The sequence below is a fragment of the Raphanus sativus genome, chromosome 7 (assembly GCF_000801105.2).
Source record: "Raphanus sativus cultivar WK10039 chromosome 7, ASM80110v3, whole genome shotgun sequence".
Taxonomy (NCBI): domain Eukaryota; kingdom Viridiplantae; phylum Streptophyta; class Magnoliopsida; order Brassicales; family Brassicaceae; genus Raphanus; species Raphanus sativus.
This window is the reverse complement of record NC_079517.1, coordinates 5399721-5426229: the sequence shown is the minus strand read 5'-3', so window position 1 is coordinate 5426229 and position 26509 is coordinate 5399721. Positions and strand designations below refer to the sequence as shown.

General features: G+C 33.0%; 6 protein-coding genes across 8 annotated transcripts; all 6 read left to right on the top strand.

The window, feature by feature from the left end:
* The first annotated feature begins 274 nt into the window (after positions 1-274).
* On the top strand, positions 275-6624 carry LOC108814194 (transcription factor TGA10). 3 transcript variants are annotated; one of them, XM_018586708.2, is made up of 11 exons: positions 275-648; positions 739-857; positions 1222-1316; positions 1551-1652; positions 1774-1839; positions 1947-2006; positions 2108-2185; positions 2285-2366; positions 2443-2717; positions 4003-4257; positions 6270-6624. In XM_018586708.2, exons 1-11 carry the CDS (start codon positions 581-583, stop codon positions 6420-6422), a joined length of 1353 nt encoding a protein of 450 aa, XP_018442210.1. In that variant the 5' UTR covers positions 275-580; the 3' UTR covers positions 6423-6624. The 3 variants fall into 3 exon arrangements, with proteins under 3 accessions (XP_018442210.1, XP_018442211.1, XP_056846598.1); XM_018586709.2 differs by having other exon boundaries at positions 278-648; positions 2446-2717; positions 6270-6623; XM_056990618.1 differs by lacking the exons at positions 275-648; positions 739-857 and adding an exon at positions 901-1004 and having other exon boundaries at positions 6270-6623.
* A 4016-nt stretch (positions 6625-10640) lies between these two features.
* Positions 10641-12168, top strand: LOC108814195 (polygalacturonase inhibitor 1). The gene is made up of 2 exons (XM_018586711.2): positions 10641-11347; positions 11436-12168. The coding sequence occupies exons 1-2, from the start codon at positions 10804-10806 to the stop codon at positions 11885-11887; spliced, it is 996 nt and encodes a 331-aa protein (XP_018442213.1). The 5' UTR covers positions 10641-10803; the 3' UTR covers positions 11888-12168.
* Positions 12169-12400: 232 nt separating this feature from the next.
* LOC108814169 (polygalacturonase inhibitor 1) lies at positions 12401-13765 on the top strand. Its single transcript, XM_018586679.2, has 2 exons — positions 12401-12998; positions 13102-13765. Exons 1-2 carry the CDS (start codon positions 12446-12448, stop codon positions 13551-13553), a joined length of 1005 nt encoding a protein of 334 aa, XP_018442181.1. The 5' UTR covers positions 12401-12445; the 3' UTR covers positions 13554-13765.
* Positions 13766-17556: 3791 nt separating this feature from the next.
* Positions 17557-18831, top strand: LOC108814168 (polygalacturonase inhibitor 1). Its single transcript, XM_018586678.2, has 2 exons — positions 17557-18167; positions 18296-18831. Exons 1-2 carry the CDS (start codon positions 17612-17614, stop codon positions 18745-18747), a joined length of 1008 nt encoding a protein of 335 aa, XP_018442180.1. The 5' UTR covers positions 17557-17611; the 3' UTR covers positions 18748-18831.
* A 1106-nt stretch (positions 18832-19937) lies between these two features.
* On the top strand, positions 19938-21165 carry LOC108814182 (polygalacturonase inhibitor 2). The gene is made up of 2 exons (XM_018586693.2): positions 19938-20514; positions 20603-21165. The coding sequence occupies exons 1-2, from the start codon at positions 19971-19973 to the stop codon at positions 21052-21054; spliced, it is 996 nt and encodes a 331-aa protein (XP_018442195.1). The 5' UTR covers positions 19938-19970; the 3' UTR covers positions 21055-21165.
* A 2058-nt stretch (positions 21166-23223) lies between these two features.
* Positions 23224-24231, top strand: LOC108817062 (polygalacturonase inhibitor 1). Its single transcript, XM_018589659.2, has 2 exons — positions 23224-23816; positions 23903-24231. The coding sequence occupies exons 1-2, from the start codon at positions 23261-23263 to the stop codon at positions 24145-24147; spliced, it is 801 nt and encodes a 266-aa protein (XP_018445161.1). The 5' UTR covers positions 23224-23260; the 3' UTR covers positions 24148-24231.
* The last annotated feature ends 2278 nt before the right edge of the window (positions 24232-26509 follow it).

Genomic DNA, 26509 nt, shown 5'->3' with positions numbered 1-26509 from the left:
AAAAAATATTTATTCAAGTTTGTTATCAGCAAACTTTTTTCTATAGAGAGAGTGAAGGAAAAGGACATGTTCTTGACCGCTTTATCAGAATATTTTTCTTGGGTTTTACACAAAAACAAAGTCGTCTTCTAATATTTTAAGGTAGAGAATTTAAAATTTTATAATTAGAAAGCAACAAAAATAATTATAAAACACACAACAATATATTAGAAAAAGTAGAAAATAAAGGAGTTTATCTTTTGCTTCTCTTCTCCAATCTCCATAATTCTCCAATATCCTCAAGTCTTGAACCCTCTCCAATACAATATAAACCGACCTCTCTCTATATTTCTCTCTGTAAACACTAAAAGTAGCATTAAATGCTCCGTTACAAAATTTCTATCTCTTTCTAAGAATATAAAGATAAATAATAGTTATATAGAAGAAGAATTAAGAAGATATCACCTAGTGATCAAAAGCCACCGTCATCATCATAAGTTGCTGCCTCAGGAGTAGACCAACATAAGAAAGATAGATCCTCAATCTCTCCTCTATCATCATCTTTCTGCTGTTACTATCACACTCGCTCAAACATCATCAGATGCAAGGTCATCACCAGAATCATCATCAACAGTTATCATCAGCCACGTCTTCCAGTGGAAACTTCATGTAACCTAAAGAGTCTTTTAGACCTAAAGTCGTAAACGTTTTGAACTGATGATCCTGGAGTTAATTAAGAGCTTTTGTGTTATGTTTCAGGAACAAAGATGGGTATGATCTTGGAGAGATAGACCCATCACTCTTCCTCTATCTTGATGGACAAGGACATCATGTCGATCCTCCATCAACTGCTCCTTTACCTCATCATCACACAACTCGTATGCTCTTTCTTTCTCTCTCTGTCCTTTCTTTTTGGGGAATTGTGGTTTGCTTTTTGTTTTAGCAGATTAGGAAGATTCCCTTGTAGAGAGAGAGAGTCACAGCAAAAGCATGCCAAACAGATTTCAATCTTTCTTCTGCCATCAGTACTATACTTTCAGCTTTGACCAGATCCTCTCTTTTCAGACATCAAATCTTTCAATCCACCCTTTTACTTCAAACTCTTGTTTAAACCCTTTTTCTCTCTCTCTCCTTTTTCTTCTTATTAGAACTAGTCCTGCACCAACATATTATATATACACGACGAGACCATTTCCACATACATCACATGACTCATATATATCTATGAATCTTATATGGCAGAGAATTTGGCGATGAGACCTCCAACATCGACGCTCAACATCTTCCCATCTAAACCGATGCACATAGAGCCGCCTCCTTCTTCTTCTAGACCCAATGTAATAATAATTACTATATTTTTCTCTATATATTCCATTTTAGTTGGTTTATGTATCTACTTTAATATAATGTCAGCGCAACTACTAGCTATTCCATATAATATCAAGTCAGGCCAATTATTATATGTTTCTCATTTTTCTAATGATGACTACTAATTTTGATTCTTTTCTTCTTTGTTTGTTTGTTTGTTTATAATGTGTTTGGTAAGACTGATAATACAAGATTGGTTTCAGGCTGTTGCACCTAGTGGTTCGACTCGACCATCTTCTGAGCCATCCATGGACTTGACCAATCATTCTCAGTTTCAACTTCCTCAACCTTCTAAACCAATCAAGGTCTTTATCATTTTATCTTAAAAAATATTTAGTTTCCTTGTTGATATATAAATGGAATTTAATCTTAGACCTGGTCTAGTTGTTTTATAAGTTAATGAGTCATACTGAAATGTTATGGCAGAAAGAAGGGAACCGCAAGGGTCTTGCTTCATCAGACCATGACACACCAAAATCATCAGACCCTAAGGTGAGTTTATCATATATATAAATAAATAATATCAAAATGAAAATTTACTATTTTATGTTTGATAGTTTCTTTTCTTTATGTTTATAAATTTCATTTTTTTACAACAGACATTGAGAAGACTAGCACAGAACAGAGAAGCAGCAAGGAAAAGCAGATTACGAAAAAAAGTCAGCATCTTCGCACTTCATGAGTATATATGTAAACTGCAATTAGAATTTCTAATATTAAAGAATAATATTTATGATGCCGCTATGGTAAATTTCGACAGGCTTATGTTCAGCAACTTGAGTCATGTAGGATCAAGCTGACCCAACTAGAACAAGAGATTCAACGGGCCAGATCCCAAGTACACTATTTTACCATGTCTTTCCATACAAGTTATATATGTATAGTTAATTATTACACCGAAAGTCTAAAATTTACTATTTTGATTTCTGATGGTTAGGGTGTATTCTATGGAGGGTCTCTTATAGGAGGAGATCAACAGCAAGGTGGGCTGCCCATTGGTCCCAGCTACACGAGCTCCGGTACGTAACAGTACTGAAAACCCCGTAAAATTTAGTAACCAAAAAATGAGTATAAGTGAGTAAATGTAACGTGAAGCAGAAGCAGCGGTGTTCGATATGGAATACACAAGGTGGTTGGAGGAGCAGCAGAGGCTGTTAACCGAACTAAGGGTGGCGACACAAGAACACTTGGCTGAGAACGAGCTTAGGATGTTTGTAGACACTTGTTTAGCTCACTATGACCATTTGATTAACCTCAAGGCCATGGTCGCTAAGACCGATGTGTTCCACATCATCTCTGGGGCTTGGAAAACACCAGCCGAGCGTTGCTTCTTGTGGATGGGTGGTTTCCGCCCATCTGAGATTATTAAGGTACATATCTCGTCTTTTCTTATACCATATAAACAAGGTTTTAAACGTGAGTATGTTTTCTTATATATTTTATTTATTTTTTCTACTTGTACACCCTCATACAAAGTAAGATAATAAAATTAGCTAGGTTTAGTAAAATATGTCTAAATTGGTAATGTGATATCGTAAACTAATCAATGTGTGGTTCATTAGAAAATCTTAACTTTTTGGAGTTTTACATAAAGACTAACTATATAAAATCTTATCGTACACACTAGCTAGATTAATCCAAATTCCAGAATTCAATCATTGAACATTATCAAATTCTGTGGGCTGCTTGCAGAAAAATATAGATGACTAAAATAGTGACATTTATTATTTTAACGTACATTGTGCATGAATATAGTACTTGTAACTTTATATAATTAATCAAGAATGATTTTCTCTGGTTTATTTTTAAAAAGTGTTGGTCTTTGATTCTCTTAGAAGAGGGTATGGTAATAGATAAGACAGACAAAACATAGAGTATAGTGATCCTGTTGACGAGGTGTATATACATAACGATGCATGGGGTGGCCTATATATGGCAACCTATATGCGTGTATATATGTCCTTATTAAAAGTAAATAATAAAGGTACACGTAAAATGATTTTTGGAGGATAAAGAATTCAAGCAGTTGTGTGATGGTGAAGTATTTCTAGAAAAGGTTAGGTTTTTGCATAATGTAAAAGAAAGTGCTTGTCTGATTTTTCGATATTTGATCCTACATATAGGAGATAGAAACAAAACCACCATGAAATTTAAGAGAGATGACCATAATAATCAAACAAATAAAAATAAATAAAGCAGCAAACAAACATTTGTTTTCGGATCCAATATGTGATGTTATACATATAATTTTTCCTTTTAATCATGCTTAATAAGTTATAAGTGAATGTAATTGGATGATTCAAAAAAGTACATTTGGATGATTCCCGTAACGCTTTTAATAAGATAATCCCGTAACGCTTTTAATAAGATAATCTCGTTGTGTATATTCTAATATGAATGGGGTGCGTATCATGACGAGACTTTGGCATGACGAGACTTTGGCAATGTCTCAATCTTATGTCCTTTTTAGTGAAAACAAAAAGGAAAGAAAAGATTTTGGGTGTAGCTAGTAACTTGTGCATAGTACATTAAACATTTAATGCATTCAACGTTTTTCTATGCATGCATCCATTGTAGGTTAGTTGTTATATTCTCTCCCAAGCTTGTAACTATATGTATGTGTAATGTGTGTTAGTTAATTTGAAACACTTGCAGGTGATTGTGAACCAGATAGAACCATTGACAGAGCAACAGATTGTTGGGATTTGTGGGCTGCAACAGTCCACACACGAGGCCGAAGAGGCTCTCTCGCAAGGCCTCGAGGCATTGAATCAATCGCTTTCCGATAGTATCGTATCCGACTCTCTCTCGCCTGCCTCTGCACAACTTCCTCCTCATCTATCCAATTTCATGTCACACATGTCATTAGCTCTCAACAAACTCTCTTCCCTCGAGGGATTCGTTCTTCAGGTAAACTCTAATTTTTTTCTTTGTTTTTGTAATAAAGTTTATACGAAACTACATACATATACCAATCTTTATAAATTATATATATATATATATATATATATATATATATATACAAGTGGACCTCTCGAGGGCGGTGGTCCTAATCAGACTAGGATTACATATTTCGATTCTTTGAACCACTCCTTATTAAACAGTACTATCATATATTCATATAAATTTGGTTGTTCTAACACGCCATCTACATTTATATATATGTTTGTATGTTTGTCTATAGCTCATATGTATATAGGTAAACAGTCGGTCTTAATTGGTTAGTGGACATTTGTAACTATTAGTGGTTGAATTTTTTTGGAAGATTATAAGCGAATATTCAAACTAATTTGCAAACATAAGAGCACTTCCAACCTATAGTTTCTACTCAAAATATCTGAAGAAAATAGTGATATAAATTGTAAAAGTAAAAAAAAGATAGAAAAGTTGCACAAAAAAAAATAATAGAAACTGTCAGAAAATATATCTCCAATTAAACCACGAGATGCTGTCAAAATACTATGTGTCCACATGGCTGTTTTCAGTGGCTTTATGACTTTTTGAAACTAAAATTTAATTTTTTAATAAAATGTATATACAATAATCATATTTTATTAGTTTAGATATTGAAAGAGAGGTTCTCCATTGCTCTTAGTTATATGCGCGTGTGGAAAATGAGAAATGAAAAGTATTTAGCATCTTGATTCTGACATTATGTAAGTAGGTATTTAACAAACACTTCTAGTTGTCGTATCAACTTGGTCGGGTTGCTTTACTTAGAAGACTAATCTTATTTAATTTAATATTAGTTTCGTAATTGTTTTCTAGTTTAGAACAGACAGGTCTATGAAAACAAATTTTATAGATATGTTTGTGTATAAGCTGTTGATGTAACAGCCTATATATACTATATATGCAAATGGCCATTTAGGCTAATATTATATAACATTCATACATATACCAATATACAAAGTGGCCTCTTTTATTTTAATAATATCTTAATATTCTTATGTATTTGTTCGTGTTTAGCTACATACAAATACGGGCTTACAATTACCTTCTTTCATCTCCAAAGAACAACTAGTAAATAATATTTTTAAAACAAAAAGAGAAAGGGCCAACTCCGAAAGAAGTGCTAAGTATGGGTTTAGTTTACTAAAAGAAGACAATGGATACAAAGTTACAAACTTCTAAAAACGCACGTGACAATTGCCACCACGAACGTATATATGTAACTTATATTTTCGCATGTATATAGTCTAAAATCAAATACATTTGGAAACATGAATTGCTTGGAGCCCATATCGTTCATGATGTCATGGGTGTAACTGCCCAAGTATCCCCTCCCAGAGCACTCGCTTGAGAACAATTCCTTTACTTATATTCGATCCCGTTCTTTTTGTCTATACTTAATTTCGGGCATCTTTTTATAAATATCATTACTGATATGCATTTCTAGTTATATCATATAGTTTTTTAATATTTATTATATCATATAGTTAATTATGTTTTTTTTTAATTATGTAATTATCAATCAAAGTATTATGAAGCATGGCGTGGGACCTAGATATGGAAATCACGGTTTCACCTTTCGACAATTTAGTGGTCTCGTAATTTTTAGCAGTGTAGTACACGCTTTGATTTTTGTTCGATCAACACGTTGATTAATTGGCATTTATCGTCAATCAACCTTATACTGATAATTCAAATTCTTCCAAAGAGACATGATGTTAATGGACTAGTAGTTGTTAGAAAAACTCTTTAGTCTTACTATCTTTCTTTTTTCTACTAATTAGTCTATTTATCTTTGATTTGTGATATTATTAGTGATGGTCCATATTCAGTTCATTGCCCTTAAATCTTAATCATTCTTAGTCAATAAATAACATGAACGCAATTTTGTCCATAATGGTTTGTCTTGTGTTGACTATTACTCCATTTTCGTAGTATAGTTTTTGAACTAATACAATAAAAACTTACAGGCGGATAATCTGAGGCACCAAACAATCCATAGGTTGAACCAATTGTTGACGACACGTCAAGAAGCACGTTGTATTCTAGCCGTTGCAGAGTACTTCCACCGTCTTCAGGCTCTAAGTTCTCTCTGGCTAGCCCGTCCACGCCAAGACGGATGATAAAAAAAAAAGCAAGAGAATAGGTTGATTAGTTAGCCAGCTTGACCTCTTTATAAATATATTATTGTCTTTCGATCTACAGACCTTAATTAGGGAAACTTGTTCGGAGTACTCTTTTTGTTATAGATTTTATTATAATATATATGTTTGCAGATGATGATAGACAAGTCCGTACCTTTAATTCCTCCTTGTGCATATGACATTAAGACATGGTCTTTCGATTCCAAACATAAGAACTTACACACTGATTTGTTTTTCAAAAAAGAATGTGAAAGAATATGGAAATAGAACAGAAGAGAAGGCTGGCAACAGTTTTGCAATTGCATGCAAGCATTAGAGGACAGATAGAAAGAGAGAGTGGGGTAGTTAGGTTAAAAAAATAAAGCATTGACCAGTTAGGAAGGTGACAAATGGTGAGTTCTGTAAGAGACTGTCAGGGACTTGGGATCAGTACCGTTTTGCTTTGGGTTCAACGCCTCTTTCTCATTCATCTTTTACTTTTCATTTCTTTGCCTGTCACCTGTTTACTCTTTTAAACTTTATACGATGGTCAAACCAGAAACAAGACATTATTTTACACCGCAGAAAATGAGACTGATTCGATTGACAATAATAATTGGATAATATATAAACTTTTAAAACTTAAATTTAATGGTGGACTCAAGCTATGTGAAGTATGTAAGAGCATCGCTCACTGTCCCGGTGGGCCACTGAGACGGAAGGTCAGTAGTAGTGGTGTGTGTCCCTGATCGTTTCATTCAGTCCTTACAGCGTGTTATTAAATTACTACAACGTGTCGCTCTTTTACAATAGACAAATTATAACTTGCTAGGCCCAGTGGTTTTTTTCCTTTTAGACTAAACCCAACAACACATAAAGGATAATAAATAATATTACCAAAGCTAATTGATACCAAAGGAATACATTGTTGAAATCCAAAGCTAATTGATACCAAAGCAAATGATAAATCACACACACACAACAAAACACATAAGTTCCAAACAAAGAAGACCATTTAAAGAGTTGCTCAAAAAAAAAACCATTTATATCTAGGGCTTATTTGCTAGATAGCTTATTGTGAGAGGATAATTAAGAATCTAACGTTGATTTTGACATAATTCAGTGTCTGACTTTTTGTCCTTTTTTCCGCCGGTTATACCCTTGAGCGTAACAAGTTACCGGTGTCCAAGCGTAAAATAAACTACGTGGGTGGTTTTCGTTTGCATATTAATCACCACATAATTCACGGTGCGCGTGGTGTATAGTCAACATATATAATATAAGTGTATGCATCGAGAGGAGTGGATAACAGTTGTAAAATTACCAAAACGATGTTAACGTAACGGCGAGACGAAAATACTTACTGTATATGATTCCATTCTACGTGCGATAGGTGAAATAGTAAGATTTCAAATACTACATGGAAATGTAAATCCTACTACATGGAAATGTAAACTAAACACTAAACCCAAGTTAGGAAAGTATAAACCTTCATCTATTGTAACCCAAGAGATTCTAGGAATTATACCCACATTTCGCAATACGGATGTCGACTAACTACATTAGTCATCAGATTAGATATGGAATAGACGATGGAGAACGTATGAAAATGAATATAAATACAGAATCCATACATTTACACGATATATGAGTCATCTAGGGGTTGATGTGTGCGGTATAAGATATGAATACATTTACAATTGGTAAAAAATAGTTGGCAGAAAACACTAAACACAATTTAGGAAAACATAAACCCTAATCCATTGGCCAAGCTAATCTGGGCACACCATTCTATTCTAAATAAACTATAATATCTTTTTGATACGATATGCATAATAGTTGAAATACAAACTCAATGGAGAGGGTAATAGAACACTTGACAGCAAACTAAACCCTATTTAGGGAAATATAAACTCTAATCCAGTTGCCAACAGAAGCATAAATTTTAATAACCCAAATTAAAATATCCCAACTGTGATGTGCAACAAAATTAATTTCCATTTCATATAGGTAAGATAGAATGGAAATTTACCGAATACTCGGTCAGCTATACGATGACTTGTATGATATGGAGGCGATGGAATATTTTACATGAAATGTAAACATAATGAGGATGGGTAAGAGAACAGTTTACATGAACATTAAACCCAATTTAGGAAAATATTAAACACTAATACAATGGACAAGTTAATATTGTCGCACTGTTATATTCTATAAGATGCGTACTCTTTTAAATGATACGATGACATAGTAGAGCCATGGTTAACTCACACGAACTACAAATAGAATGGAGATGATTAGAAGAACATTTGACAACATACTAAACCCAACTTAGGAAAATATAAAGAAACATAACCGAGAAGGTATGGGACCCCACATGCAAGACTTGCCCAAACTAGGACGCATCCAACATGGTCAGATCTTCATCCTCTAATGCATTCCGTATCACCTCAATCTAACGGAGATTGAAATAGTTGTTAACCCTCTTCTTGTCCTGCGGTTCAAAGCCTGTCTCAAAAAAATCTACTTGGAAGGCCTAACTCGTCCATACCAAACCTGAAGAACGAAAGTAAATGCAACAAACAGTGAGAACAGTGGAAGGTATAGTAATGTGGAATTGAAATAATTTTATGTAGAACAGAACAACAATCCATAATGAATGGAAAGGCATAAGATATAAATATACCATTACCATTCCATGTGAAATAAAATAGTGTGAACTCAAAGAATGAAAGTAAGAGCAACAGGCAATGACGACCGTCGAAGCTATAGTATTGTATACCGGAAATAAATTTATGTAAAACAGAACACTTACCTATAATGAATTGAAAGGCATATGATATAAAGCTAACATTCCACGTGAATTAGAATAGTGTAAAAATGTATCTTATTCCATTACATATGACATTGAAACGAGCCACTAAAAACAATGCAAGGACAATGCGCGTAAACAACAACGAAATGGATATCGTGAATCTGAAAGGAGTCGGCATAAAGATACAGTCAACTTACCGGAGTTCCAGAGATCGGAGAGGAATCGATTCCATGAAAGTGGAGAGGAAGGATGTGTTAATAAACGGCGGCACAACCTTAACACGAACCACTACTGAAAAAGAAGTAAGAAATAGATGAACAACGATTTTGATTGCATGTGAAAACGAGTCGGTGAAGCAGATCAGTGCCGGAGATTTTTTGGATTCCAGAAAGTTACGAAAGAGAAATGAGAAGACGAAGATGAGAATTGTGGTAAGACACGTTTTATTTTTATGTGGTTAATAATAAACAAAGGTAACAATATCTTTTTTTCTTTTGCAGGTTGCGCCGGTAGAGTTCCAAGGACAGTATAGTATTATTATGTATTTTTAACAGTGTGTATAGATCTGTTAGGTTAAATGGCTATATGGCAAATTATCGTTTTTTTCATAGCTATCTGACCTAATTTCCCATGTTTTAATCTGCTTTTGAAAGCAACCTCCTAAAGAAATTACTTGGAGCAGAAGGAATCTTGGTTCTGAACTTAGGATGCTTCGTCCAGAACATCCCAGCCGCAAGAGCTACGATCTTGAAAGGAGTCACGTACAAGAACACCGCAGCAACAAGACAATGCTCATCGCTTGGTATCTAAGACTATTTAGTTGGTTCACAGTGAACGGATGGAGATAATGCATATTTGGAAGCAGAGGATGGCCATAAAGATATAGATCATGTGAACCAAAGTTAGACAAGTGAATCTCACAATTAACTGGACCTCAGCCATTTTCTTTAACCCTTTTGCTTGCAGCACAAGAAGAAGGTAAGAGTGAGTGTAGATTCTATCTGCCTCTAGGGTTGATAATCTGATCCTTACTTTACCTATTCTTGCATCAACTTTAGCTCCACATTTTTTTATTTCTCACCCCCACCAAGATGTACACTTGTCTTTCTCTACCAGTAGACTCTTCACAGTATATTATATCCAATTTTCTTGGTTTACGATTTAATTATGTACAACGAAATCGATCGGGCCTCGTTTACGTTCATTGTATCAAAATAAACTGACTGGGCCTATTATTGTTCGTTAAGTGCCTTAGGCCTTTGATAATTATTGTTTTGTTTTAAGCTTTTCTTTTTCCCTAGTTATGTTTTCCCCAGTTATGTTCTGTCTGAATGATATTTGATTTTGTGATCCTTGAAAGATAGGCTCATTATTACGATCTCTTAAAAAAAATAAAAATCTTGGTGCATTACGCAAACAGATTCAACATCGATGTCTTTGACTATAATGTATTGACTTTGAAGGTGTGACAGATCAGAGTTCAAATCAAAACAAAACTCTCCAACCTCTATACTTACCAGTTACCATAAAAACTCGAAATCGATTACCAAAACAAACAACGACAGCATGGACAAGACAACGACATTGCTTTTGTTCTTCTTCTTGTTCACATTCCTCACGACCTCTTTCTCTAAAAACCTATGTAACCAAAACGACAAAAACACCCTCCTCAAGATCAAGAAAGCCCTAAATAACCCTTACCACCTCGCCTCGTGGGACCCTCAAACAGACTGTTGCTCCTGGTACTGCCTCGAGTGCGGCGACGCCACCGTTAACCACCGTGTCACCTCCCTAACCATATTTTCCGGTCAGATCTCTGGTCAGATCCCGCCTGAAGTCGGTGACTTGTCTTATCTACAGACTCTTGTCTTCCGCAAACTCACTAACCTCACCGGTCAGATCCCACGCACCATTACCAAGCTCAAGTATCTCCGGAGCCTCAGGCTGAGCTGGACGAATCTGACCGGTCCGGTTCCTGGTTTTCTCAGTGAGCTCAAGAATCTCCAGTTCGTAGACCTTTCCTTCAATGATCTCACTGGTTCAATACCGAGTTCTCTGTCTTTGTTACCAAATCTTTTGTCCCTTGATCTCAGCAGGAACAAGCTTACAGGTAAATAAACTCTTTTTTTACCTTTTTCACATTTTTACTTATTTGCCTTTCTTTCTAAATCTGATCAAGAAACTTTTAATTCACGTAGGTTCGATACCAGAGTCATTTGGTTCGTTTCCAGCAAAAGTACCTGACCTTTACCTATCACACAACCAGCTCTCCGGTTATATACCGAAAACACTAGGCAATCTTGATTTTAACCGGATAGATTTCTCCCGGAACAAGCTCGGAGGCGATGCTTCGATGTTGTTTGGAGCCAACAAAACGACATGGTACGTTGATTTATCAAGAAACATGTTCCAGTTCGATCTCTCTAGAGTTGTGATCCCAAAGACACTTGGTATCTTGGACTTGAACCACAATGGGATCACAGGGAATATCCCGGTTCAGTGGACCGAAGCTCCTCTCCAGTTCTTCAATGTTAGCTATAACAGACTGTGTGGACACATCCCCACAGGAGGGAAACTTCAGGAATTTGATTCTTATTCCTATTTTCACAACAAGTGCTTATGTGGTGCACCTCTTGATAGTTGCAAGTGAAAGATTCAAGCAGCCAAGCTATCATTATTCTACTTCTACAAAGAATCCAATAAGTCTATACACAACTGTTATCTTAATTTGGATTGATTAATAAGAAAAAATCAACCAAACTTGCTTTGATGAATTTGTAGTATTATCTTCAAAAATATTATAAGAGAATGTAAAAAGAAAAAAGAATTCTTATAATGGTTCTTTTACTTTATGAAAATAAAAGTTACAAGCTAAAGTAATTTGATATGTTGAAGCTTAAAGTGCATCATCGAATATATGTTTAACCCAAATTTATATGCGTAAAAAAGGCCAAATTTATATGCATATGAATAATTATTTTATAGAAAAAATAAATAGAAGCCGTGGTGGAGAAGGTAGCACTACTCAAGTGGTACATGCATGTTGACTGCCAGCAATTTGGCACCAGCCAACCTATTCACCACCGACATCTTAAGGATACGTATTGACTATTAAGGTTTTTCTATCAAATCAAATATCTAATCTCTATAGTGTATATATCACCTTCACACTTTCAACATCAAAAACTCAAAATCAAAACCATACAACATGGATCATAAGACAAATGCGACACTGCTTTTCTCGCTCTTGTTTTTCGTTACACACCTCACCAACGCGTTATCGAAAGATCTATGTAACCAAAACGACAAAAACACCCTCCTCAAGATCAAGAAGTCCCTAAACAACCCTCGCTACCTCGCCTCATGGGACCCCGAAAGCGACTGCTGCGCCTGGAACTACCTCGAGTGCGGCGACACCACCGCTAACCGCCGCGTCATCTCCCTAACCATGATCTCTGCTCAGATCTCCGGTCAGATCCCTCCTGAAGTCGGTGACTTACCGTATCTCCAGAAGCTTGTCTTCCGCAAAATCACTAACCTCACCGGTCAGATCCCACACAGCATCGCCAAGCTAAAGTATCTCCGTTTTTTCAGGCTTAGCTGGACGAACGTCACTGGCCCCGTTCCTGAATTTCTGAGTCAGCTCATAAATCTTGTCTACTTAAACCTTTCCTTCAATGAGCTTTCTGGTTCCATACCTAGCTCTCTCTCCTTGTTACCTAATCTTTCATACCTTGATCTTAGTAGGAATAAGCTTACAGGTGAATAACTCTTTTATCTCTACTAAAAACTGATTATTAAACTGTTATTCTTTTTTCTTTTTGTGTGCACCATTCTAAGTTCAACTTTGTAACTTTCACGTAGGTACAATACCAGAGTCATTTGGATCGTTTCCAGGAGAAGTCCCTGACCTTTTCCTATCACATAACCAGCTCTCTGGTTCGATACCTAAATCACTAGGCAACCTCGATTTTAACCGGATAGATTTATCAAGGAACAAATTCGTCGGCGATGCTTCCATGTTGTTTGGAGCCAATAAAACGACATTTTGCATTGATTTATCAAGAAACATGTTCCAGTTCGATCTCTATAGAGCTGAGATCCCTAATACATTTGGTATCTTAGACTTGAATCACAATGGAATCACAGGGAGTATCCCAGTTCAGTGGACTGAAACTCCTCTCCAAATCTTCAATGTTAGCTACAACAGACTGTGTGGACGCATCCCCACTGGAGGGAAACTTCAGACGTTTGATTCTTATGCATATTTTCACAATAAGTGTTTATGTGGTGCACCTCTTGATAGATGCAAGTAAAAGATTCAAGCAGCCGAGCCTATTACTATTCTACTTTACCAAATAATCCAATAAGTCCATAGACAACTGTATGTTTTATTTGGATTGATTATAAAAAAAGAAGCCAAACTTGCTTTCATATATTTGTAATACAATCTTCCGGTTTGAATCACAATCAGTCTTGTTAGACCCATTTTTAAATGAAGACCAATCGCAAATGTTCTTGTTAATCAGAGGTTGGTGTAAAAAACCGTTATCCACTTTTACGGTCAAACTTGTTGATTCTTCCGTTTCAATTCGACAAAGGCATAAGACATCAAATCATAACTATGTAGTATGCATGATTTAATACTAGAGTTTGAAATGCGCGACCGAACGGATTATTTTTTCAAAAAATATGTTACTGTTTGTTTTTCATATGACTGTTATATATCATATATGCACATCATATAATTAGCCGTAATTTATATACCATAATATAGATAATTATATACTCCTTCTGTTCCTAAATATAAAATGTTTAGGTAAAAACACACATATTAAGACAAAATCACTTTTTATCTAGAAAATAGAATTAAACTCCAAACTAATGGTATTCAACCAATTATAAAATAGATGGTTAAATATGATTAGTCACACGGTTTTTAATAAAGTAAAGGTTACCTAGAAAAATGAAAACATCTTATATATTAGAACATCAAAGTTTTTTAAAACATTCTACATTTAGGAACGAAGGGAGTAACTAATTGTATTTTGTACGTACAATTATATAAACAATGATTTATATTATATTTTCAAAAACTTGATTTAAAATATAAAAGCTATAATTTAAATTGGTGTTTAAAATTGAATTTTGTATTATATTCTTCTTATATATATTGTAAATACTTTTTTATAATGGTTATTGGAAAATATTTTAGTAAATTTTTTTGAGTATATGTAATTTTGTTATAAATCAATTTTGATATAAATTAATTTTAAATTATTTGATTTGAAATAGGTATATAAAGTTTAAATTTTGTTTTATGATTATTTTAGACAAAAAATATTTTTAACTAATTAGATTGGGTCATGTTCATATATTTTTTAAAATAGTCCAAATAGATAGTTTCTCATAGCATAATGGACTTTTTATTTATACTTAAGACCATTTTTGTTCGGTAGTTAGATTGAGTCATTTTGTATATTTTAAAGCTGAATCAAATAGATAGTTTCTCATTATTTGGTTTGGTTTTGTTTCATGTATTTTGGAAGTTCAAGTATTTTTTTTGTTTTTAATACGTACCATCATATAAGTAATCTTCTAATTAATAGTATTTTAAATGTATTATCATATGTGATATACTATATTTATAAAATTTAATGTGAACAATAATTAAGTTGATTTTTGAAATTAGACTTTGTATTGTATTTTTCTTATATATATTGAAAACATTTTTATAATGTTTGTTGGAAAATATTTTGGTGAAAAAACAAATTTTGAATATATGTATATTTTAATCAATTTTGATATAAATCAATTCTAATTTTTTTTTATTTGAAATATGTATATAAAATTTATATTTTGTTTTATAATTATTTTAGACAAAATATATTTTTAGATAATTAGATTGGGTCATTTTCATATATTTTAAAGCTGATTGAAATATATAATTTCTCATAATATAATGAACTTCTAATTTTTATTAATGATTTAAGTTCATTATTTTTTCGGTATATTGCTATCCATGTATCCAAACAACATTATACTCTTTTATGATGCTATCCATATTTCTAAACAAATCTCAAATGTACTTCAATTTTAATAATATAAATATATACACATTAATGTGTGTATATATCTGGATCATGTTGACATATGAATAAAATTAAATTATTATGAACCATATTAAACTTTTAGTGGGAAAAATATATCTCTTACTGTTTTAGTTTGATTCAAAAAATTCAGTTACACTAAAAACTCTATAAATTAATAATATTGAAACTACGAAATTTTCTTAATTTGTAGAGTTATTAATTTAAAAGGTTTTCTTTTATATTTTCTATTTATAATACATTTTTATAAGATAAGAAAATAGTTAATTTTACCATATACATATTATTGAAATTTTTAAAATTTGACTTTCACATTAATTTTATTATGTTATTAGTATATAAGATATACATTTCATTTAAATGTGGTTTTAGATATGATTTACTAAGTACTATCAGAGTATATAAAAGTATTAAGAAAAATCAATAGAGATGAACTCTATTACTCTATTGTGAATAAAAATAATAATACAATGTTTTTTGAGTCTTTGGCACTTAAGATCAATTGATATGAAAGAGTGGTTTAAAGTAAAAGTAAATACAAATGGGTTTATAAGTGTAGTTTATAATAAGTAAGGGCATCAGTGTCAGTATGAAAAAATGAACAGTAAAATTATGTTTTTGCAATTTACTTAGCTAGTGGTGTACATGGAGTGCAAATTTTCATGTTTTTGTACTAATATAAACTTTTTAAATTTATTAATTAATTTTAATGGATCTATATATTTACATAGCATTTATTAAAGATCATCTATACTATTATTTATGAAGTAAATTTGCTTAGTTGTCATGTTCTCCATGATTTTAGGTAATTTTGCTTATTTGTCATATTCTTATTAAGTTTAAGCTAAATTATCATTGATGTATTATTTGTTTTGAGCTGTGTCACTAAATAATTAATTTAAATAATAGCCTTGATGAATATTCTATATAAATAAAAACGAATTTTATTTTATTAATATTAAATTTATATGTTATATTAGCTTTTCTTATTTGTCATATTTTTATTAGGTTTTAGACTTTTAGATAGGTTATTAATTTATTATTAGTTTCTAACTATTCACTAATTTATTTTAATGATATAAAGTTTATATGATATATGCTATATTAAATAATTGATTACAAAATAATATTTTAGAACTATAAAAAGATAATTCTTCTATATATATTCTTTTTTGTGCCTATCTGAAAACAATATTTTATTATAAAAGTTAAAAGAAAAATTAAGATACAAAACAATTTATTATTAAATATTAGTCAACATAAAAATATAAATATATTTTCTAAACTATCTCTAAGATATGAGTGTTTTAAAAAAACTTAACACAATAGTAAGTATATATTTTGATTAAAAGTATTTGACATATATAAATATTTTGATGTTTGATTTAACTAACATAAATAATAATTTATTATGCTGATTTTATATTAATAAGACATAAACTAATAAGTATTTATAAAAAATTTATGCCCGCATGTGCGGGCAAAACACCTAGTTTTTTATTAACTTGTCGTATTTATTAATTTATTGATCTTATACTCTATTTGTAATTTATAGAACAAAATAAACATTGTTTTACATATGCTTTATATTATTTTATCCACTATACTGGTTAAATAGTTATTAAAACGTTTAAAAATAAGTGAATTATATTATTATTATTGTATATTAAACTTTTGATCTTTTAATTTTCTATTTTAATTTTAGTTTTTACGCATCAAATTAAATATTTGATAAAATACATTTGATGGATGCACGAACACCGTATATTTCAACAGTTATACGGAGCCGAATAAAGATCATATCAGAAAGTTGTTTTTGTTTTAACCTCTTTAAAATCAGAAAGTTGGTATTGGTGGAATACAGTGCATCACAAAATTTGGATGTTTGTTCCATGTCCAGTTGTCCACCACTATACTATATACTTTGGTTATTTTTCTACTTACCAAAAAATAGCAGTATATTTTAGTGTATCAAAAGCAAATTTGACATGAAGAAGCTTAAAAGTGCTTCGTCTGATATTCTAAACCCAAAAATAATATTTTAGAAAAAAATCAAAATAGAAGCCGTGGTTGAGAGAGCAGTAGTACACTAGTACTCGAGTGGCACATGTGACTGCTAGTATTCTGGCACCAACCATCCGTACTCAACAGCGACATCTTAATCACATGTTAAGGTTCCTATCAAATCAAATATCTAATCTCTATAGTGTATATATATCATCGTTACACTTTCAACAAAAAAATTCAAAACCAAACACCACAACATGGATCATAAGACAGAAACGACACTGCTTTTCTCTTTCTTGTTTTTCATCACGTACCTCATCACCATCGTATCAGCGAAAGATCTATGTAATAAAAACGACAAAAATACCCTCCTCAAGATCAAGAAGTCCCTAAACAACCCTTACCACCTTGCCTCGTGGGACTCAAAAAGCGACTGCTGCTCCTGGTACTCCCTCGAGTGCGGCGACGCCACCGTTAACTACCGCGTCATCTCCCTAACCATATTCTCCGGTCAGATATCCGGTCAGATCCCGCCTGAAGTCGGTGACTTACCGTATCTTCAGAATCTTATGTTTCACAAGATCACTAACATCACCGGTCAGATACCATCCACCATCACCAAGCTTAAGTATCTCCGTTCTCTCAGGCTTAGCTGGCTCAACCTCACCGGCCCGGTTCCTGAGTTTCTGAGTCACCTCATGAACCTCGACAACTTAGACCTTTCCTTCAATCAGCTCTCTGGTTCCTTACCTAGCTCTCTCTCCTTGTTACCTAAACTTTCGTACGTTGATCTTAGTAGGAATAAGCTTACAGGTACATTAAGTACTACTCTCTTTGATTATATTATTCGTTGCTTAAACTATGATTATAAAACTGTGTTTTTTATCAAAAAAAAAACTGTGCTATTTTTTTCTAACTTCAACTTTATAACACTCACTTAGGTACAATACCAGAGTCATTTGGATCGTTTCTAGCAGAACCTCCTTACCTTCTCTTATCACACAACCAGCTCTCCGGTTCTATACCCAAATCACTAGGCAACATTGATTTTAACCACATAGATTTCTCAAGGAACAAGCTCACAGGCGATGCTTCGATGTTGTTTGGAGCCAAAAAAACGACGTTTTCCATTGACTTATCAAGAAACATGTTCCAGTTCGATCTGTCCAGAGTTGAGCTCCATGAGTCATTTGCTGTCTTGGACTTGAACCACAATAAGATCACAGGGAGTATTCCGGTTCAGTGGACTAAAAATTCTCTCCAAATCTTAAACGTTAGCTATAACAGACTGTGTGGACGCATCCCCACTGGAGGAAGTCTTCAGAGATTTGGTTCTTATACATATTTTCACAACAAGTGTTTGTGTGGTGCACCTCTTGATAGTTGCAAGTGAAAAACCAAGCTTATCTCTTGGTTTCCCAAATAAATATGTAATGTCAACCTGATGGATTAAATAAAACATGTATCGCAACTTGTATTTGATGAGTTCTTATAACATTTTTCAAAGTGGAAATGAAGGTAGATGTTACCACAAATAGAGGAAGAACAAATAACCCTAAAAATTATGGACGGAATACTTATCCTCTGTTTCCACTTATAACGGTAATAACTAACTCTAATGTGGACTTCTCAACATTTTGGGCCTCGTTTTCAATTTGCGGACTCTCGTTATGGGCTTCTTTTCTAAAGGACCAGTTACTTTCTCGACCCAAATATCCGGTTTAGCAACTCTGATGATTGAACCAGGTCGGTAGGAATTTGAATCATGAGTTCACACACACCGTCCATAGCTTGTTTAACACGTGGTCTAGTCAGCAAAAATAATTAGTACAACCCTACCATGTTTCCTACTGATTACGTTTAGGCCGTTAGAACTAGGCCTGGGCACGGATCGGATATCCGGGTTTTTGAAGGTATTTGCGATTTGCTTCGAATGTTACGGATATCTAATTTTCCGATTTGCTTTGATTCGGAAAAATACGGATATTCGGAAAAACGGATATCCGGAAAATAAATAGATATTTGCGGATACTTACGGATATCTCATTTGTTTTGATTAATACAAATAATCTTAAAAATTTGATACAAATTTTTTTGGAAAATATTTTTTTTTGCATGATATAAAAGATAAAAATTAAAAGATATAGTGAATCTACATATTTTGTAAAATTTTAAACTTAATTAACAATTATAATAACACAAAACTTAAGAAAAAAATTATAATTGTCATAAATGTTTTTTTTTCTTTTATGTAATACTTTTATATAAGTAATAATGTGAATAGAATCTGTCGAATCATATGTTAGAATAATAATTTTATATATTTAAAATTTTAAATATAATCAAAATATACATGTATTTATATATTGACGGATCGGATCGGATCGGATATTCGATTCCCAAAATTTTAATATTTGTGATTTGCTTCGATATTAACGGATATTGAATTTTAGTATTTGCTTTGCTTCGAAAGCTTACGGATATTCGGAATTTTCGGATCGAATAGCAACGGATAACGAATCGAATCAAATTTCACGGATAAAATGTCCACCCCTAGTTAGCACTATATATCATTTTACAAGTTTCCACTAAAACTCAAACTCAAGCATTACCACTATGGGTAAGACAACGACACTGCTCCTCTTCTTGTTCTTCACGCTCCACCTCAAGACCTCCTTATCTAAAGATCTCTGTCACAAAGATGACAAGAACACCCTCCTCAAGATCAAGAAGTCACTTAACAACCCTTACAACATCATCTCCTGGGATCCCAAAGACGACTGCTGCACCTGGGTCTCCGTTGAGTGCGGCGACGCAACTGTTAATCACCGTGTCACCTCCCTAGACATATCAGGCGACAAGGTATCAGCTCAGATCCCTCCTGAAGTCGGTGACTTACCTTATCTGCAAACACTCATCTTCCGCAAGCTCTCTAACCTCACCGGCCCAATCCAACCCACCATCGCCAAGCTCAAATATCTCCGTTTTCTCAGGCTCAGCTGGACCAACCTGACCGGTGCTATTCCTGATTTTCTTGGCCAGCTCAAGGATCTCGAGTACATAGACCTTTCCTACAACGACCTCTCTGGTTCAATACCTAGCTCTCTTGCTTTGTTACCTAAGCTCGGGTATCTTGAACTCAGCAGGAACAAGCTCACGGGTAAAAAAATCTTTTATCATTAGGCGACTAATCTAATTAATTAACAAAATGTATTATTTCTAACATCAGCATTTATAACTTTCATTAGGTCCGATACCAGAGTCATTTGGGTCGTTTCCAGGAGAAGTCCCTGACCTTTTCCTATCACACAACCAGCTTTCTGGTTCGATACCGAAGTCACTAGGCAAGCTAGACTTTTACCGGATCGATCTTTCCCGTAACAAGCTCAAAGGTGATGCTTCCATGTTGTTTGGAACCAATAAAAAGACATGGATCATTGATATATCAAGAAACATGTTCCAATTCGATATCTCCAAGGTTAAGGTTGCTAAGACAGTTAATCTCTTGGACTTGAACCACAATGGGATCACAGGGAGTATCCCGGTTCAATGGACCCAACTTAGTCTTCAGTCTTTCAATGTTAGCTATAACAGATTGTGTGGACCTATCCCCAAGGGAGGGGATTTTCACAGATTTGATGCTTATGCCTATCTTCACAACAAGTGTCTGTGTGGTGCACCTCTTCAGAGATGCAAGTGAAGTTTCCAGCAACCAAGCTTTCTTTATTACCACCAGTATAAATAAAGTCTAAGGACATGTGCATTTTTCATTCGGAATAATTAATAAAAACATGAAGCAAATTAATGTGCATTTGATGATTTCATAGCACATTTTCAATATATACTAATAGTCAATATATGCTAAAAATGGAACAATCTACAAATACTAATATTTTGAAAATGAGTATCCGTTCCAATTGGTTATACATAAAGGAACAAAACTTAGCTTCACCCCCTAAGGTGAATTTCTACATTCACCCACCAATAGGAATTAGTTAATTGAAATTTGATATCTCTTAAAAAAAGAAACCAATTAATAAGAATTTAATGAAATAAAATTATGTTTTTAGATAAATAAAAAATAGTAGCAATTATCAAAAAAATATAACTTTTTAATATTAATAAATCCGTCAGAAAATACTAAACCCTAAACCCTAAATACTAAACCCTAAACCTTAAATTGTAAATACTAAACCCTTGAGAAAAGCCTGAACCCTTGGGCAAATCCTATACCCTAAACCCTTAAATTTAAACCAAACCTTAAATTATAAACTAAATCCTAATTTCTAAACCCTAAATCATAACCCCTGATAATAAACCCTAAATCCTAAATTCCAAAATGGTTTATGGTTTAGGATTAAGGGTTTATGATTTAATATTTTCAAAGAGTTTAGGGTTTAAGGGTTCGTGTTTAGAATTTAGGGTTTAATATTATGGTTTATGATTACAGGTTTAGGGTTTAGGGTTTAAGATTAATAATTTAGGGTATAGGATTTGCCCAAGGGTTCAGGCTTTTTCCAAAGGTTTAGGATTTAGTATTTAGAATTTAAGGTTTAGGGTTTAGTATTTAGGGTTTAGTATTTTCTGACGGATTTATCAATATTAAAAGGTTATATTTTTTTATAATTGCTACTATTTTTTATTTATCTAAAAACATAATTTTATTTCATTAAATTTTTATTACTTGGTTTCCTTTTTTAAAAGATATCAAATCTCAAGTAACTAATTCCTATTGGTGGGTGAATGTAAAGGTTCACCTTAGGGAGTGAAGCTAATTTTTGTTCTACATAAAGTGTATACATGCCTGTATAAATGATATAATTGTTATATTTTATAACATTTTTATTCACTAATTGATTATAGCTATTAAAATTTTAAAGATAAGTAAAATATTATTTTTTGTGATAAAATATTTCTATTATAAATTAAATTTGACTTTTGTTAGAAAAATATTTTAAAGTTTCGAATAGTTATAGAATGGATCAAATCATAAAGTTTTGTTAATCCAAAAAATGGAGTGGATTATGCATACTTTAAAAGTTCTAGATAGTTGCTATGTACAGACCCCTGGACTATACCCGTTAATTGGTAATTTTGTTATTATTATTTACTTACTAAAAAGATAGCAGTGTATTTTAATATTTTTTTGAACGAATGTAAAACAATATTCAAACAAAAAAACTGTATTACATCTAGTGCGTCTGCTTACAAAAGGTGTTTTTAACTTCTAAATAGAGAAAGAATAAAGAAAAAAAGAATGTAAAGAATGATTTAGGTGCTTATTTTTGATCCAAACCATATTGCTATCCCATCTGCATATGTTCTGTTTCTGATAGTCCTATAGAGAAGGATCAGCTCCATGCTTTTCTAGTTTGATAGGTGGAGAAGGATCAGCTCCATGCTTCCGAGTTCCGACAGTTTCTCTCACGCCAGATGTTATTTTCATGTTAGATGCTTGTCTAGACATATTTAGTGTCATGAAATACATTTAGATGCTATTTTCTTTTTGGTGTCTCATTTTTCAAATCCTGTTTTAAATTATATAAATTTTCTCATTTCGCAAATTAAACTACTTGTGAATACTGTTTTAAAATTGTATCAAAAGCAAATTTGATTTGTTGAAGCTTACAAGTGCTTCGTCTAATATTCTAAACCCAAACATTTTTACACATGAATAATTTTTCAGAAAAAGTCAAAATAGAAGCTGTGGTGGAGAGGGTAGTAGTACTCAAGTGGCACATGTTGACTGCCAGCTCTTTGGCACCAGCCAACCATATTCAACACCGACATCTTAATCAAACGTATTGACTATTAAGGTTTCTATCAAATCAAATATCTAATCTCTATGGTGTATATATGATCGTCACACTTTCAACAAAAATATTCAAAACCAAACACCATACAACATGGATCATACGCCAAACACGACACTGCTTTTCTCTTTCTTGTTTTTCATCACTTACCTCATCACCATCGCGTCATCGAAAGATTTATGTAACCAAAACGACAAAAACACCCTCCTAAAGATCAAGAAGTCCTTAAACAACCCTTACCACCTCGCCTCGTGGGACCCCGAAAGCGACTGCTGCTCCTGGTACTGCCTCGAGTGCGGCGACGCCACCGTTAACTACCGCGTCATCTCCCTAACGATATTCGCCGGTCAGATATCCGGTCAGATCCCGCCTGAAGTCGGTGACTTACCGTATATTCAGAGACTTACGTTCCACAAGCTTACTAACATCACCGGTCAGATCCCATCCACCATCACCAAGCTCAAGCATCTTCGTTTTCTCACGCTTAGCAGGTTGAACCTCACCGGCCCGGTTCCTGAGTTTCTGAAACAGCTCATGAATCTTGAATACTTAAACCTTTCCTTCAATCAGCTTTCTGGTTCCATACCTAGCTCCCTTTCCTCGTTACCTAAACTTACGGGCATTGATCTTAGTAGGAATAAGCTTACAGGTATATAAGTACCCTCCTTCATTCTACTCCTCATCCCTTAAAATGTACTTTTTTTTTTCTAACATCAACTTTTAACTTTCACTTAGGTACGATACCAGAGTCATTTGGATCATTTGCAGCAGAAGTTCCTTACCTTATCTTATCACACAACCAGCTCTCCGGTTCGATACCCAAATCACTAGGAAACAATGATTTTCAAGATGGCTTCAATGTTAGCTACAACAGACTTTGTGGACCCATCCCCACTGGAGGCAGTCTTCAGAGATTTGATTATTATACGTATTTTCACAACAAGTGTTTGTGTGGTGCACCTCTTGATAGTTGCAAGTAAAAACCAAGCTTATCTCTAGGTTTCCCAAAAAAAAATGTAATATCATCTGGATTTGATTAAATAAAACATGTATCACATCTTGTATTTGATGAGTTCTTAGAACATTTTCAAAGTGAAGATGAAGGTAGATGTTACCTTACCCCACAAATAGAGGAAAAACAAAGAAGAATTCTGGACGAATACTCATCCTCTGTTTTCACTTATAACGGTAGTAACTTACTCTAATGTGGACCTCTCAACATTACGGGCTCGTTTTCAATTTGCACCCTCATTATGGGCTTCACTTCTGAAGGCCCAGTTACTTTCTCGACTCAAATATCCGGTTAAGCAACTCTGTTGATTGAACCAGGTCGGGCGGAATTTGAATGGGAGAATTTGTAGTATAACCATATTAGGAAAATAATTAGCAGTATACCCATGGCTTGGGAATCATGTCTGGTCTCATTGTCATTTACTTCTCAGCTGCTCTTTGTGTAATGATGAGACACTTGCTCAACAGCAAAGATTTTGAATCAGTGCCTGAGAAAGCCTTACTGAAGACACTGGATCCGTACCAAGATCTCATAATCACTAGAAGAGGTGTAGTTAACTCGTCTCAGTATTTGATGGTCTCTGGAGTTGAGATAATATCTTCATATATGTTCTCTTCTTCCAACTTTGGATATCACACACTCTGGAGGTCCCACGGGCATAATTCACTTGTCTAAGCAATTGTGTTATATTCTTTGTCGATATATCGACACATCCATGTGATTCTAACACATGATTTGTTGTTGCCACATTTGGAAGGAACAAGTTGCTTAGATTTTCGTTTTGAGTAATAATATAAACTAGATCTTGACCCGCGCTTTGGAAGCGCGGAATACTTTACGATGAAAAATTTCACTAATAACTTAACAAATATTTTGTTAACTTTTAAAGAGTGTGTGTTTAAAATATTTTTGTATTTAAATCAGTGTTTTTAAATTCAACCTGATTGTGATTATACCGGTTAATCCGGAGATCTAACAATTCAATTTAGTTTTTTAAAATATTCATATTATAAAGTCACTAAAACCCGAGACTAACCGATTGAACTGATGGATGACCGATATGTAATCTAATTTGATTGAAATTGTAATAGTTTCATAATTTGTAATCTTATAATCCAAATTTTAAAGTTCATTATTTTGTAGTTTCTGAAATTATGACGTTTCTACAAAATTTTAAAGAGAAAATGATGGATATAAAATAACTAAGATTAATTATTGTATTGTTTGGAAACATTGATAGTAGTATATAAAATATATTGTTTGGAAACATTGATAGTAGTATAAAGAAATAAGTATATTGTTTGGAAACATGGATAGTAGTATAAAGAAATGAACATTAGTGATTTAATGTAGGTTTAACTATAAAGTATAAAGGTGTATTTAATTTAAAAACTTACAAAATAAATGTTAGGTCCAACAGAATGTTTCTGTTTTAATAAGATAGACTAGATCATGACCCGCTCGACCGAGCGGGAGTCAATTTTTTTTTATCTTTGTTTTTACTAAAGGTTATATATGATTGCAATGTGTATTAATATAAAATTTTGATTAATAACAATGTGTACTAATGTGTTTAAATAAGCAATGTGTTTAATTACTAAATCTGATTTTTAAATTTTATGATAACGTAAAGTAGATTTTTTTATATTATTTAAAATATATAGTGCTATATATTTTGTATGTTCAACATTTATTATACAAAACTTACATTGGGGTATTATTTATATGAAAATATGTATAACATAATATATTTATATATTATATAAACATATACGCACCCGCACGGGTTTTATTTTTAAAATGTATTCTATATTGTTTAGTTTTATGTAGTATCGAGTTTGTATAATTCAATTTTGTGTTTTAAAAAAATATCAAAACTGTCTTTCGTATGTAAAAATAACACTTTGCAAGCGCGAATTGTGTTTTTTTATTGTAACACAAAATTTTACATAAAACTTATGTTTTTGTACATTACGAAATTTAATTTTTTAAAATAATTATTACGTAATTTCAAAGTGAATTTTATCTCTAAAGTCTAAATATATTTTGTGTGTAATGGTTCAAAGCATTTTCGATATATATTATATTTCAGTTTGGTTTGTTTTTAGTATTATTGTATAAGTATAATACTATACAATATTACTATTTTCTATACAATATACGAAGCTATGTGTTATTTGTTTTAGAAAGTAGATTAGGCCCAACGTAGTTATAAGAATAGTCATATCTTTATGTATGTGTCTATGACTTATCTACCTAATGTTATTCGTACTAATAAAATTAATATGGCCAATGAAAATATACTGATCAATTTAAAATGAATTGTATAG

Bases quoted from the DNA above. Each gene is read 5' to 3' on its own strand.
- LOC108814194 (XM_018586708.2), top strand. From the start codon at position 581: ATGCAAGGTCATCACCAGAATCATCATCAACAGTTATCATCAGCCACG. The intron at 1,653-1,773 runs GTCTTTATCATT...ATGTTATGGCAG, and splicing joins AACCTTCTAAACCAATCAAG to AAAGAAGGGAACCGCAAGGG. The intron at 2,367-2,442 runs GTACGTAACAGT...TGTAACGTGAAG, and splicing joins TCCCAGCTACACGAGCTCCG to CAGAAGCAGCGGTGTTCGAT.
- LOC108814195 (XM_018586711.2), top strand. From the start codon at position 10,804: ATGGACAAGACAACGACATTGCTTTTGTTCTTCTTCTTGTTCACATTC. The intron at 11,348-11,435 runs GTAAATAAACTC...TAATTCACGTAG, and splicing joins CAGCAGGAACAAGCTTACAG to GTTCGATACCAGAGTCATTT.
- LOC108814169 (XM_018586679.2), top strand. From the start codon at position 12,446: ATGGATCATAAGACAAATGCGACACTGCTTTTCTCGCTCTTGTTTTTC. The intron at 12,999-13,101 runs GTGAATAACTCT...ACTTTCACGTAG, and splicing joins TAGTAGGAATAAGCTTACAG to GTACAATACCAGAGTCATTT.
- LOC108814168 (XM_018586678.2), top strand. From the start codon at position 17,612: ATGGATCATAAGACAGAAACGACACTGCTTTTCTCTTTCTTGTTTTTC. The intron at 18,168-18,295 runs GTACATTAAGTA...ACACTCACTTAG, and splicing joins TAGTAGGAATAAGCTTACAG to GTACAATACCAGAGTCATTT.
- LOC108814182 (XM_018586693.2), top strand. From the start codon at position 19,971: ATGGGTAAGACAACGACACTGCTCCTCTTCTTGTTCTTCACGCTCCAC. The intron at 20,515-20,602 runs GTAAAAAAATCT...AACTTTCATTAG, and splicing joins CAGCAGGAACAAGCTCACGG to GTCCGATACCAGAGTCATTT.
- LOC108817062 (XM_018589659.2), top strand. From the start codon at position 23,261: ATGGATCATACGCCAAACACGACACTGCTTTTCTCTTTCTTGTTTTTC. The intron at 23,817-23,902 runs GTATATAAGTAC...ACTTTCACTTAG, and splicing joins TAGTAGGAATAAGCTTACAG to GTACGATACCAGAGTCATTT.